General features: G+C 38.8%; 1 protein-coding gene across 3 annotated transcripts in view; it reads left to right on the forward strand.

The window, feature by feature from the left end:
• LOC143028281 (solute carrier family 15 member 1-like) overlaps positions 1-16223 on the forward strand; it is a 170089-nt gene that overhangs the window by 59726 nt on the left and 94140 nt on the right. For all 3 annotated transcript variants that reach the window (XM_076190144.1, XM_076190143.1, XM_076190142.1), the window contains one exon: positions 2459-2526. In XM_076190144.1, the coding sequence (XP_076046259.1) occupies positions 2459-2526 (68 nt within the window). The remainder of the gene's footprint in view (positions 1-2458; positions 2527-16223) is intronic.

Below are 16223 nucleotides of genomic sequence, written 5' to 3' on the forward strand. Positions count from 1 at the left end.
TTTCAATGCACAACACTGACCTCTATTGTGTTGCATTATATTGCATTATATTCTAGTGTAGGAACAATGGAATAGCCAGACACTCAGAAATGGGGGTCCCAGAGATAAGAAAGTGTGTGACCGAACAAGTCATATCACAAGTGTTAACGTTTTTAGCTAGAAATGTAATAATGATGGTAGGTTTTCTTTCATCGGTCCACCGCATTGCTTATTAATAGCCCTGCTATTACTAACTTTTTTTTTTTTAACCAGCGCTTCTGTACTTGGGGATAGTCGTTGAGGTGGAGAGATTTAAAGAGAGTATTAGAAAGATAATACAACACTATCAAGTGGTGACAGTCACCTGCCTTGCTGCTACTGATTTGACTGGTAATTGTACCGCTATTGTTCACAGTGAGAAAAGAGTAATATTTGTAAGGAATCAGTACAGAGGAAAATTATAAAAGGACTTGGAATTTTACCTTATAAAGACAGGCTTATGCACCTTAACTTACACTCTTGAAAGTCGTAGAGTGTGGGAAAATCTAATAAATGTATTCAAATGGGTTATGGTTTCAACAAGGGTGATACAAGCAAGATCATTATATTAAGACAGCAGGGTAGGACTCGTAGTAATGGGTTTAAATTGGACAAATTTAGGTTTAAGAAGGAAATTGGTTTAACGAATGGAATAGACTTAGTAACCATTTAGTGAGTGCTGAAACTATTGGCTGTTTTAAAAGAAGATAAGATAACTTTATGGACAGGGATGTAATGGACATGGAACTGCCTAGTGGAGGCTTTATATATGTCTCTTGCAGACTACTCCATTCATATATTTCTTAATAGACTTGCGTGCGGTGGGAGGGGATAGATCTGTTGGAAGCAAAGATGGGAATGGAGGTGGAGAGCTTAGCGTCAACAGTGCTGTGGTATGAGAGTACACTGTGAAAATTCCATTGAAGAGTGGCCAGAACAAGTGTGCAGAAATAAGAATATAGAGAAAAAGAGTGATTCGGGGGTGAAATGGAGAGCAGGAAGACAGGAAAGAAAGGGAAAGGGTGGTCGGATGTGCTGGGGGTAGTTTACCGAATCATGTCGCAAAGTACTATAGAGAGCCTCTGATTCAACGGGAAACCTTACAGGACACCCTAGAATAAAGGTGGGCAACCTTTTTAGGAGTGTGTGCCAAAATCAGCCAAATCTTTTATACAATGCTTTTTTCGCGTCCCAACGGAGTAAAAATGTAGGTCTACATACGAGTATGTGCCCCCTCCCTTCACCTAGGGGGCACCAGTTCGCCGTCCATAGCAGCATAGCATGCGGTTACCAATGGTCATAATAATAATAATAATAATGATAATAATAATAATAATAAAGAAAGAGAAATTTATTATTTTCTAAAGGTGAGCTCTGGGTTTAGCGTTTTGGAAAAAAGTCGTTAGTTTCCCAGGTTTTGCACGCGTGCCAAGGGTTGCCCATCCTAGAATCTCGGATGGGTTCTATTCTTCACTGCAGAAGTGTGCTTGTAATCGGAAAGCGTTGCACTGGCATTGTATATGTGTTGCCTGAATAATATGTCAGGCGAGCTCAACATGGCGCAAACATATGCATTTATCAAGCTATAAGTCTCGTTTACACGTAGCAAGTTGAGAGGCAAGGCAAGTGTTTAAGTTATTTGCTACAAGTGACTTACCGTGTGTAACATTTACTTGACCCGTTTACATGGGTCAAATAGATCTTAATAAACGGCAAATGACATGCAATAAGTAACTTTCACACTTGACTTACCTTTCAACTTGCTCCGTGTAAACGAGGCTTAATCACTACCAGCAAATATATCGTGTCTGCCTCAGGACTTGCAGGACTTGAACTCTGGTATCCCACACATGAAGCAAGTTCGGTTGAACCGAGTCATCCGGGGAGGATGGGGGTGGGGGGGTGGCGAGAGGAGTATATAATGGACAAACAAGAGAATGACTGAAGGTTATTCAAGAGGGAATAAGTGAAAGAGAGAAACGTGTAGGCGGTAATGCGGATAAAGAGGTAGGTAGGACGCATATAGGTTTACTTTGTCTTTACAGGAGTGGAGAGGAAGTCCCACCCTGTGACTTAATCATTAATTTATTCGTTTATTTGTGTATTTGTTTGTTTATCGATTTATTTTTGGAGGCTTTAGAGGTTCAATTTTTATTCCCACCCTCCTAAAAAAAAGGTGGAGTTTGCGCTAGTCAGAGTAAATATTTGAATGTAAGTAATAATATTTATGATAGGAATTATTAGCATTACATGTAAATTATGATGAATATTGTTATTATTATTATTATCATTATTATTATTATTATTATCATTATTATTATTGTTGTTGTTGTTGTTGTTATTATCAATATTATTATTATTATTATTATCATCATTATTATTATTATTATCATCATCATCAATATTAATATTAATATTTATCTTTTGTTTTTTCTTGCAGCCACGAAGCTTCTATCCCAAAATGGCGGAGGTCCGCAGACCTACAGCGACGGCGAGTCTCTTCAGGAGGTAAGTGAGAAACCCTTACCTTCCTTTCCGTCAGACGGCAGACCGCTTTATTATAGGAGATAGAAGGTTAAGGCGGACCCAGACCTGAATGTCTTTCATTTGATCGCGACCCAGTTCTGGTCACCACCCATTCTTCAGGTGTGCTTGCCACATGTCTTTATGCATCTCATGGGTAGGCGGACCCCGAGTTGAACAGGACTTTGACCTATCGCGACTCTGTTCCGCCAAGGGGTCCGACCTCCTTGTAACTACATAATGAAATCGCTTATAACTTGGCATGTCAGCTGTCCAGTGCACCACGGTACTAAGGCTGATTCATTCAAGGATACATTCAAAGACAGTTCGATATTGGACATACACACACACGCGCACGCACGCACGCACATTACCCATAGATCGGTAATGTGCGGGAGGGAAATAACTGTCGATCACGAGTTCAACACGTGATCCAAGACCATGGTGGTGAATCACACACGCACACACACACACACACACACACACACACACACACACACACACACACACACACACACACACACACACACACACACTTTCAACGAACGGACGGCTTGACGAACGCTCTGAAGAAAAGTGCAGATTGTGGATACCAACGCAAAGAGAAGTGCCTTTTTGTATTTGCAGGGGGGGGGGGGAATTGCTCGTGAGGTAGTGGGAAAGTAAGGAAAGAGGAGAGGGGGAGGGATTACTGGGGAAATGGAAGGTAATGAGGACGTGGAGGAAATGGCCCTGACGGGCCGCCGGGTAGACAAAAGACCCCAAGACGAGTTGGATGATAACATGTCTAATAGGAATGTGAAGATTAGAGGTATAGATAGGAGCAATATAGCAGAAAGTGATGAGAATATTTTCAAGGGATTTAAAGAGAGTGGGGGGGACTCAAACCCCCCCCGACTGACAAGACTAGAGATGAAGGTTGATAAGGTGATCGAGGACTTGGAGAGTAGGTTAGGTCATATGAACACCATTTTAAAAAGGGTTGAAAGATTGGAAGAACTGGAAAAGGCGAATAAAAACTTAACTGATGAAATAGAAGAACTAAAAAGACAGTTAAGAGAGGTAAAGGGGGAGAATGAGGAATTGAAGAAGAATAGTAAAGAAAACAGAGAAACAATAGCTAAAGAAAGTAAAAATTGGAAGCAAACCCAAGAAGGAAATAAGATTTCATTCACTGACATAGTCAAACAGCAATTGAAAGAACATACTGAAGACTCAGTTATTAAAGTGATGAGACAAAAGGAGAATATAGTAAGGGATTTAGCAGACAAGAAGAAATGTATAATTATATTAGGAATGGAAGAGAAACACAACACAGATAGAACCACAAGAATCAAAGAGGAAAATGAAAAAGTAAGCCAATTACTAGAATCAGTTCAGGAAGATGAACCAGGAATTATGAAACAAATCGAAGAGAAATTTAGACTCGGAAAGTATAGCACAGACAAGACCAGACCAATTAAGATTAAATTCAAGTCACAAACAACGGCAGAGAATATCTTATCCAAAACAGGGAAACTAGCAACAAGTGAACAACACAAAAAGATATGGATAAAAAGAGAAATGAATAAAGAGGAAAGAGAGGAAGAAAAGCAGAAAAGACTGGAAGCTAAGACAAAAAACGAGAACAGAACGGAGTCAGAGAAAGAGAGATTCTATTGGAGAGTAGTGAACATGAAACTAAGGAAGTTCGACATACAAAAGAAAAACATAAGGGAAACAGAGAACACAATGGAAGTGGCAGAAAACTAAGAGTGTCTTACACAAATATAGATGGATTAATAACAGGATTGAATGAGCTGAATGATTATTTGAAAGAAAAAGAACCGGACATAATGGGAATTGTAGAAACAAAATTAAAAGGCCCACTACCACCCAACAGTGTAGGACATGATGCATACAATTATTGGATTAGAAACAGAGAGAAAAAGCAAGGGGGTGGAGTTATGTTGCTGACTAAGAAGGATATAAACGTGAAAGGTGTCATATATGGAAAGAATACAGTAGAGATGATTATGATAGAAGTGGAAGACAGAGATAAGAAGAGCAGAAAATTTGTGATCAATTATGTGCCTCCGAAAACAGCCTCATGGGAGGAGAGTGAATATAAAAGTATGTTAGAGGACACAAAGATAGCATTAACTAAAATAATGGAAGACGGAGGAAGAATAGTTATGATGGGCGACTTTAATTGCAAAGAAATCTGCTGGGAAGAAATGACAGTAAAGAGTGGTGATGACTCATGGGGAAATGCTCTACTTGAGATGATTACTGACCATTCAATGACACAATGGATACAAGAGAACACTAGGTATAGAAATGAAGAAGAACCATCGAGGCTAGACTTAATAATTACATCTGAACCTAGAATAGTGGACAAGATTGAATATAAAACACCAATAGGTAAAAGTGACCACATATTGATTGAACTGGAACTTAATGAAGAAAAATATATGAAAAGAAATGAACAATATAGAAAAGGAAGAATGATGTATGAAAAAACAAACTTTGATAAAATAAGAGAATTCTTCCAACAAGAAAACTGGGAAGAAATATACAAAGAAGAAACATCAGTGGAAGAGAAATGGAATATTTTGACAAAAATTTACAAAAAAGGAGTGGAAAAGTATGTCCCAAGACAAAAACAAGAAAAAGAATATGTAAAATGCTGGTACAACAAAAGTTGTAGGGAGTTAAAAGACAAAAGAGACAAAGCCTGGACCAGATGGAAAAAAGACAGAAGACCTGAAAAATGGAAAATATATACTGGTTATAGAAATGAATATGTACAAAAAGTGCAGAGAGAAAAAAAAGAAAATATGAAAAAGATGTTATAGAAAAGTGTAAAGATCAACCAAAACTATTCTACAGATTTGTAAACAATAAACTGAAAAACAAACAAGACTTGGAGAAATTGAGACAAGGAGGAGTTGAATACACTGAGGAAATGGAAATGGCAGAAATTATGAACAAACATTTTAAATCAGTGTTTACAAGGGAAAATATACAACCTGAAGAGATTGAGTGGAAAGAAAAAGTCCCCCCTATGGAAGAAATAGAAGTAACAAAGAATGAAATATTGACACACTTGGGTAATTTTGATGTCAGAAAATCGCATGGGCCAGATGAAATAGCAAACTGGATTCTGAAAGAATGCAGGAATGAACTGGCAGACAAAATACATAGCATAATAAGCAGTTCCTTAAAAGAAGGAAAAGTTCCAGAAGATTGGAAAAAAGCAAATATAGTACCTATATATAAAGGAGGAAATAAAGAAGAACCTACCAATTATAGACCAGTCTCTCTAACAAGTACAATAGCAAAAATTTGTGAAAGAATTATCAAAAGTAGATGGGTAAAATACTTGGAAAAAAACAACGTACTAAATCCAAGGCAATTTGGATTCAGACAAGGACGGTCATGCGTCACCAATTTAATATGTTTCTATTCAAGGCTAATAGATATAATACAAGAAAGAGATGGATGGGCTGATTGTGCATTTCTAGACCTAAAAAAAGCTTTTGACAAAGTACCACATAAGAAGTTGCTTAAGAAATTAGAATATGAAGGAGGAATACAAGGTAAATTGCTAAATTGGATGGAAGACTTTTTGCAAGAAAGAAAAATGAGAGTAGTGATAAGAGATCAGCACTCAAAATGGAATGAAGTAATAAGCGGTGTCCCGCAGGGAACAGTCCTGGCCCCAATAATGTTTGCTATATATATTAATGATATGGATGAAGGAATTGAAAGCTATATGAGCTTCTTTGCAGATGATGCAAAACTACTGAAAAGAGTGAAAACTGAAGAAGATTGTGAATCACTACAGAGGGATCTAAATAAAGTACAAGAATGGAGTAGGAAGTGGGAGATGGAGTTCAATACAAAAAAGTGTAGTATAATGGAATTTGGAAAAAGCAAAAACAGAATAGCAGGATCATATAATTTGGGAGAAGAAGGAATAAAAAAAGTAGAAAATGAGAAGGACCTGGGAGTCATTGTTATGAATAATATGTCACCTGAGAAACATATAAATAAGATTTTTGGAGAAACTTATAATTTAATAAGAACAATCAAAGTGGCATTTACATACCTGGATGAAGAAATGGTGAGGAAAATCCTAATCACCCTGATAAGACCAAGATTGGAATATGCAGCAACGATATGGTCACCAAGTACAAAAAAATGTATAAAAAAACTTGAAAGGATACAAAGAGCAATTACAAAACTGGCACCAACACTCTCAAAACTATCATATGAAGAGAGACTACAAAAACTTAAACTACAGACACTAGAGCAAAGAAGAGAGAGAGGAGATTTGATAGCTATTTACAGAATCATGAAAGGCATAGAAATTACTGATAGAGAGAATCTGATAAAATGGGATGACAGAAATACAAGAGGACACGGAAAGAAAATAAAAAAAGACAGCTATAGAAGAGATTTTAAAAAGAACAGCTTTCCTCACAGAGCAATAGACAGTTGGAACAAGTTAGATGAGAAAGTGGTGTGTGCAAAAACAATACATGAATTTAAAGATAGTTTAGATAAAATGAGATATGAAGACGGGACCCCACGAGCATAGCTCCCCTTCCCGTAAAATACAACTAGGTAAATACAACTAGGTAAATACACACACACACACACACACACACACACACACACACACACACACACACACACACACACACACACACGATCACGAGTCCAACGCGTGATCCAAGACCATGGTGAATGGGACCTTTCGCAGTGAGTGATTTGATACCATACACCGCCAGATTTTGTAATTCTTGCCGGAAAATAAATACTTTTTTGGGCAAGTTTTATAAGCTTACAGAGGTGTATCGTTGTACATTATTGTGTCTGAAATTTAAGTAAATTAATTTCATAATTGCAAACGGCATATAACATTGTTTGAGCCTCTATTTATAATTACAGATGATATTCGTAAAACAGCCTATAATTGTATCAAGCCAAGCAATTTGTCATTTTCTACCGACTCCAATGGGCGTATACTGATATATGCTTTCATTTGAATGCACCAAGCAATAGGCAAATCCATGTAATGTATAGAAAATATAATTTTGCACCGAAGACTTAATTTTTCCGGTACGGTTGACATTTGTCTTTCTCTTACTTTTTCTTGAATCTGACGTGCAGTCTGCCACGGCACACGTAAAATTAGTCATATTTGTTTGAAAATAGCTCCCAGCAGATCTAAGAGGCTATTGTTTACACAAACGTCGCTCACCTCGTACGTCCGCCACCACTGTTGTTATCTTTTATCTCACTGATTATCTTCATATACAGGACGTTACAGTGACATCCATTATTTTTCAACACTCTCGGATAAAATGCACAAACCGAAATCAACATCCTCTTATTTTTACTGCTCATACTTACTTCAGTAAAAATAATTACCTATTTTTAGTTTTATCTTATAATTAAATTAACAAAGCCTTATCACACACCAGTAAGTAAAAATTATAACATTAAGAGTCATGTTTTTAATTTTGAATACATTTATGCAGCAATTTATGTCGTATTTTTTTTTTTTTTATAAATATCGGTTTCCAAATTAGCTAAGTCACCCCTTTGCCTCGTGAAATCCGAGACAATTGAACATTCTAGCGCTAATAGGAATCTACGAGCCTGACTGCGAAAGGTCCCATTACGCACACATCACAATATGATTATGTGTTGTGGAGGACTTCAACAATAACAACAACAGTTTGTGTTCGAACCCAAGACCCTTACACGTCTTTAGAAGAGCCTCGAAGTGATTGAAAATAAAAGCAAACCAATGAAACCTTTATTGTACATTTATATTACAAGGACCGGAGACCGAGTGTCAGCCCATGGGGCCGCACTTCCCGAGAGAGAAGGGGATTCCTTAAAGAAGTAGATTGATATAATTGGATTAAATAAAAAACATCTACAATTGGTCTTTATGAAAATGTCATCAGTGTAACGACATTTCGCCACAATACGAAGCCAGAGGCTTTTCTTTGTATGTGACATTTCATCACCACCTGAGTTACCAGGTAACCTCTCCTAGGTGACCGGTAACCTTCCACAGTGAAGAGCAAGTATGAAAACTTGATTATAAAAAGTAATATCGTTACACAATTCACCGGAACAATTCTTATTCTGACCAGAAAGATTATCCCCAAATCTATTGAAGAAGAGTCTTGAACCCGAAATCGCGATATAGCAGACCTGACCACCTACAGTGAAGTTATAACTCTCCTTTCAAAAGAACAAAGTCCAAAGGCATATGGAAAATACATTGAAGAAAATAATAAATGCACAATGAGCCATCACTTTTAATGAAGTATGCACAAGAGAAAATCTGTCCATATATACTATTGATTATATATATACCGTATATATATATATATATATATATATATATATAATATATATATATATATATATATATAATATATATATATTTTGGAAAAAGATAGGAAAAAGGCGTCTGTTTTAGCCAGAATAGAATGTTCAAAGTGGCCAAACCCTTTGAGCCAGAGTCTTCGAAGGAGAAAGAATCATCTGGCGCTAGCTAGGCCAGTCATTACTTGGCTGAAACAATTTTTGATCAATATTTATTCAAATAATTCGGTACTTTCTGAAATTAATTGCACAAAGCGAGATTGTGTTCAACTGGTATATAAAATATATATATTATATATATATATATATATATATATATATATATATATATATTTGTCGTCAGGTGATTTTCTTCAGCTGAAGGGGAACCCCCAGGCTTCATAGAAGAGTTTTCTCTATTGGGAATTTCTAAGATACGCAAGTTTCCAATATTCGGAACGGAGGTGCGTCTCGTAAATGTCCCACATTGTTTAAGTTATTCATTCTGTGTTGTCAGACCTTTTTTGGGAGTGTTCCGAATATTGGAAATTCCGAATTCTAGAAGTTTCCCGATAGAGAGAACTATGTGAAGCACCTGTCCACTGCGTCAATTTCTACCTCAGCTATTTTCCCTTTCACCCTAACCTCCCTTCCCCCACCCTTCTCCCCCTCCTGCACCTACCCCCCCACCTTCCCCTCCTGTTTTCCCTTTCCCTGCTCCTCCTCCCCTCCTCCTCCTCCTCCTCCTCATCCTCTTCCTCCTCCTCACCTCCTCCTCCTCCTCTCCCTCCTTTTTCTGTCCCTCTCCCTCTCCCATTCTTCTCCCCCCTCTCCCACCATACTCTTTACCCCCTTTCTCACCCCATTCTTCTCCCCATCTCCCCCTACTCTCTTTCTCTCTTCTCCCCCCTCCTCCCCTACCCTCCTCTTTTCCCCCTCTCCTCCTTTTCTCCCCGTCCTTATCCAACTCTTTCCCTCTCTTCCTCACCTCCACCTCCCTCTCCCATCCCCCTCTCTAATCTCCCATTCACCCCACTCACCCCCATACCCCCCCCCCCCGCGCCTTCCCCCCTACCCCTTTCACCCGCCCCTAGCTAGCCCGGGCTTTCTAAACCTGTTTCCCCCCGCCGGGGAACAAACACACACAGAGGGGCTTTTTTGTCCCACATTTCCCCCACCCCTCTCACATTATTTGCCTCCTCTTTCCTGTTTTCCTCCTCCCTCTCCTTGGAAGGGGTGTGGGGGGGAGAGCTCTGTAACTCTTGCTTGCTCTCTCACTCTCTCACTCTGTTTTTCTCTCTCTTTCTCTCTGTTTTTCTCTCACTCTCTCTTTCTGTTTTCCCTCACTCTCTCTCTCTCTCTCTCTCTCTCTCTCTCTCTCTCTCTCTCTCTCTATATATATATATATATATATATATATATATATATATATATATATATATAATATTTATATATATAAAATATATATATATATGTATGTATATACATCACTCTCAATACTTTCTTCTTCGCCTTCCTCGTTTCCCTTTCCTTTCCCCTTCCTCTCTCCTTCCTCTCTCCTTTCTTTCCCCTTGCTTCATAATGTTACTTTCCCTTTTCTCTCCCCTTCCTTCCTCTTTCCTTTATTTTTCACTTTTTCTATTCCTCCTCTCCATTTCCCCCTTTTCATCCTTTCCTCCCCCTTCTCGCCCTTTTTCTCTCACTCCCTTCCCCTTTCTCCCCTACCCTTCCCATTACTCCTTCCATTTCCCACTCTCCACAACCTTACCCCTTGCCTTCCCATTCCTCCTTCCTCTACTCTTCCCCCTTCTTCATCCTCTTCTTTCCCCTCTTCCCTTCGCTCTCCCCCTCTCTCTCCTCTTCTTTCCCTTCCATTTCTCTTTATCGCCTCTTCTTCCTTTAACTCTTCCTCTTCCCTCCTCCTCCTCATTTCTCCTCCCACTCTCCTTTCCCTTTCGCTCCACCCCGTAAAGTGATCCACAAAGAATTACAAGGACAAAGCATCAATGCAGACAGGATTTATTTGGGGTCCTTAACAAGGTCGAATGCATGAATAGATGAATAAACAAATAAATAAATAGATAAATAGATAAATGTAAACATAGGTATCACGCTATTGTTCAGGTGTGTCAGACAGAATCTTTAAACTTTGAACTGTGTTACAAGTGACTGCCTTTGGAAGTTTACTCCATTCCTTGACTTTGCGGTGAAAAACAAGATCCTAAGAACTTGAGGCCATTATTTCTTGTAGTGTGAAAATTTCCTCAGTTTTGATGTTATCATTTCCTCTTAAAATCTTTCAAACTCGGGTCGGGTCCTCCCAGTGTCTCAGTTTCCTTTGGGGAAAATATTTATTTTTAGTGGTTTGCGTATGATTTGTAATCCCAACGTCTCAGTTTCTTTTGGGGAAAATATGGGGGAAATATTTATTTTTAGTGGTTTGCGTAGGATTTGTAATTTTCATTTTGGGTATCAGTTTTTATGGGTCGTCGTTGTACCCTTTCCAATCTGGTAATTGTTTTAATGGGATTTGTCTGCAATATGGGAACAGCCTATTCCAGATGTTGGGCAGACTTCTGACCTTCTTATTTTTTACCCAAATTAGGTTTTGCTTGTCATTGAATGTCCCTCCAGAGCTGTCCCCACATAGACTTGTCCCCACATAAACATCTCCATCCACACCTGCTCCTGATCCACCACTTCGAAAGCTTGATTCCTCTTTTTCAATGTTCCTCTAATGTTAACCTTCCTTCTCTTCTCTAGTCTTCATAGCAATATGTTTCTTGTTGGTTGTCTATCTACCATTCATATGGGTACAGACTTTGATCCATTTTCTTGATATGTCCATACTATCTCAATTGACTCCTCAGCATAATCCAATAGTGACCTCTCACCCAGGTCTTCGCACTCACGTTTTTTATAGACTAATTCTCATTGGTTTATGATAGAAGAACATGCTGGCACTTGTACAATCTTATTTGCTTCCTTTAAGGCTGAAATGCAATGCTTAGGTAATCTAGGCCGTCTCTGGTTACTACACGATTTCTTCACTTCTGATTTAGGGTAAATTTTATCCTTATAACTAGTTGTTGTACCTGGAGTTATTGTTACCTATGTGTACAACTTTATACTGTAGTGAGATTTCATTAGCCACTTTACTGGTAACTACTCTAGTGTGCCTAGATCTTCTTGAATTTCCTGTTGAGTCCAGTAATCACTTGCTTTTGTGCACTGCTTAGCAGCATTAATTTTCTCCGGACCTCCTGAAAATCAAGGTCCGGGCAGGTAAGGATCCTGCGAAGAAATTAATGAATAAATAGATAAATAGATAGATGAATAGATGAATCAATACAGTAAGATAAAATATATATGAATAAATAAAAAATTAGTACATTGCTTTCCCCATTGATTTGTAATATGGACAGAAGTGACCCAAGAACGGGACCCTGAGGAACTCCACTCGTAACATCTTTCCAGACAGAACTTTTCCCATTCTAAACAATTCGCTGTTTATGGTTGTTTGATCGGTTGATCTAGTTTGATGTATTTCCTTTTATTCTATAGATGCAAGTTATAGTTGTTATATTTGTAGTAGATACAGGTGTAGGACATTGCCAAAGGCTTTTTCAAAGTCTAGATATATTAAATCCACGCGGTTTCCTATATCGTAAGCTTCATGTGTGAGGCAGTGTCAAAGGCTTCTTTCAAAGTCGTAATATATGATTTTTCCTATATCGTAGTTAAATACCTTGTAAAATTCTACGAAATAAGCATTTCCGTCTGAAACTGTTCTGGCTGTCATTTACTATGCAGTTGTTTTCTAAATGACGTTCTGTGACGTCTCTTACAATGGTCTTTATCATTTTTCCCACGATTGTGGTTTGGCTCATAGGGCAATAGTTTCCTCATTTCCACTCTCTTTGTCTTGATGTTTATTTTTTTAAGGTAATTTCCTTCCGCCCCCTTCCTCCTCATTATCCTCCCTCCCTTCACCCTTTCACCCTTTACCTGTCTCATACAACTTCCCCTTTCTCGTCCCCTTCCCCATACCTTCCCTCACTCTTACCCTCGTCTCCTACCCAACTGTCTGTCTCCATGTTCATACCCATCCTTCATCCATCCCTTTTCATAATTTCCCAATCCTCCTTTTTATTTTACTACCCTCCTCCTCCTCCTCCTCCTCCTCCTCCTCCTCCTCCTCCTCCTCCTCCTCCTCCTCCTCCTCCTCCTCCTCCTCCTCCTCCTCCTCCTCTCCCCGCTTCCCTTTCTCCCTGCTTGCCCCAACATCATATTTCTCCGCTCTTTCTCTCTCTCTCTCTCTCTCTCTCGTGTATTACTCGAAAATCTATTAGTATAAAATGATGATGGCATCAGTCCTTTGACCTTAAAGACAAAAAAAAAATATTTAGTTGCATGTAGTGTAAAAAGAAACATCTACAATAGTGACAGAAGTCGGATGAAATATATTATTTTCTTTCATTGTTTTGTATATATATATATATATATATATATATATATATATATATATATATACATATATATACATATATATATATATATATACATATATATACATATATATATATATAGATATATATATATATATATATATATATATATACAGTATATATATGTATGTATACTTTTCTTTTCTTTTCCTGTGCTTGCCAGTTTCTTGCTCTCACGCTTTCTGAAGCGAACGGGTTCTCTCGATGTGAAGGTGGAATCCATCCTGGGTGCTCCTCTTCCTCCACCTCCATCCTCTTCCTCCATTTCCTCTTCTTCCTCTTCGTGTTTTTTCTTCATCTTCTCCTCCTCCTCCCATCTCTTCCTCCTCCTCCTCCTCCCACATCTTCCCTCTTCCTGTCTTCCTCATCTTCCTCCTCCTCCTCCAGGAGGTGGGTCATTGCGCATGCGTGCACAAACATACACTCATGGAGGTCAACTTATGTTGATAGACGGGAACCGGTACCGTAGTAACTCCCCCCCCTCCCACCGCCCCCCGTTTCTTTACCATCGGGGACAACATACCATCCTCTGGGGCCCCAGAACCCGGACCCCTAACATACCACCCTCTGGGGCCACACAACCCGGACCCCAGACCCCGGACTCCGTAGGATACATATCCTTGGTGGCACTGACAGAACTCGAAAATTTTGGCTTCAGCGGGGAGCCGTGAAAAAAAAAAAAAAAATAATATCTTAGGTTTATAAATTTGTTTCACCATGTCTGCCCCACCGTGTGATTGATATACTTATTTATTAATTTACATGTTAGTTCATTATTTTATCTATTTATCGCAAAATTAAGTCATTCAGGGGCTCTGTTCGTAGAAAAATAGATTATAGGAAATGATGTAATACCAAGTTTACTTCAGTGTCATCTTCAAAATAATCTAAATCGCTTGGTCGAGAACCCGGGCTTGGTCCGGGAACCAAGTGCCAACCCACTGGGGTGCACCCGCATTTCCGGGGCAGTGACACCACGTAGGGTCACATTATGATTCTATAGTCTTCTTCTTCTTTTTCTTCTTCATCTTCTTCCCTTTTTCTTCTAACGTGACTGACATATCTCGTAGAACATATCTGGGCTGCAACAGGAGTAGAAATCTTAGGACAACACACACACATATTGACAAAGAGAAAAAAAGGTTAGAAAATTAAACCTATGAAAAGAATCTCACCTTGCAGGGGTAAAAGGGATATTTTTTTTAAGACCAATCAGTCATTCCCCCGAATTATTTATGTGTCTATTTATTATTCCGAGAACCTGCGCTCTATTGGCTACTAGCTACGGGCCTCGGATCTTCCCTTAGAAAATGTAATAGCTTAAAAAAAAAAAAAAAAAAAAAAAAAAAAAAAAAAAAAAAATGGTGGGTCTCCACTACCATCCAACCTAGTTATGGACCAAAAGGTCTCCTGTCAGTATGCTCTTCCTTCGTAATATTTTGTAATATGCAAGGGTTCAATACACCTGAATAAAATAACCTGACGACAATTAGAAGTAAAATAAAGAATTTTCGAATCTCAGGCCCTGAGACGGCGCCGTTTTGGTCATTCACATATTTTATTTATTTTTTCATTTTATTTTATTTATATTTATGTATTTATTTTTTTATTTTGGTGAAAGCTGGTGGTTAGGTTTCGCTCTTGTTTTCCCCATTTCTTGGAAACTTCCATTCGCTCTCTTGGAGGAAGTTTTCGCCCTCGGCCGGAAAAAAAAAGAAGTCCAGCAAGAGACAAACAAGAGTGACTCGCAGATTCAGCCGAATAAGGTCATCGACACAATTATTCCAGGAAAAAATATACATTTTGTTTTAGCAGGGAATATATGTATATATATGTATATATACATATATATATATGTATATATATATATATATATACTGTATATATATATATATATAAATATATATATATATATATATATATATATATATATATATATATATATATATATATGCATGTGTTATCAAAGTCGACAGCATTAAGGAGGTTGTTAATCCTCTTATGGGTAATCTCAAGCATTCTAACCAATATATATATATATATATATATATATATATATACATATATATATATATATATATATATACATGTATATATATATATATATACATGTATATATATATATATATGTATATATATATATATAGATGTGTGTGTGTGTGTGTGTGTGTGTGTGTGTGTGTGTGTGTGTGTTTGTAGTGACCCTTTCGCTCACTGCCTATTTCGAATTACGGTGCCAATCTGGGTGCTGGGCGAGAGAATGGCCACCCGTGCTCCCGGCAAACTGAGCCCGAGGAACCCTTGGGGGGGGGGGGCGACTGCGGCGAAGCAAGAGTTCCTCGCGGCGGCACTACGACGCTCGGGAAGGCAGCGAGTGCCCAAGGAGGCTTCCCCACGGAAGGGACGCATCCTGAAGGACGAGCGAGACGGGAGTGCCCCCCAAGAGGACCCAAGACGAAGAAGAAAAAGAAGAACGGGGTCGGGCACATCTCGCACGTCGTCCATATGGGGCCTCAAGATCTTTGGCGTGGAGGTCGAAGGCTTCGTTCCTTGAAGGAACGGTAGGGTCCTCATTGCCGGCTCACGGAACGGACATCTGGTTGTTCCAGAAGACTTTTTTTTTTTTTTTTTTTTTTCCCTCTCTCCGAGTGTGGTCGGCGTGATGTCTGGACTCTGCGCGCCCGAGGGGCAACTGGAAGTCCTCCGTGGACCGAGCTTCAGCCGGGTCCTCAGGTATCGAATGGACGAAGCAGGGTGTTCAAGGCCTCCACACTAAGGAGACACTTGAAGAAATCTCGA

The sequence above is a fragment of the Oratosquilla oratoria genome, chromosome 9 (assembly GCF_046742065.1).
Source record: "Oratosquilla oratoria isolate Oo_2021 chromosome 9, ASM4674206v1, whole genome shotgun sequence".
Lineage (NCBI taxonomy): Eukaryota > Metazoa > Arthropoda > Malacostraca > Stomatopoda > Squillidae > Oratosquilla > Oratosquilla oratoria.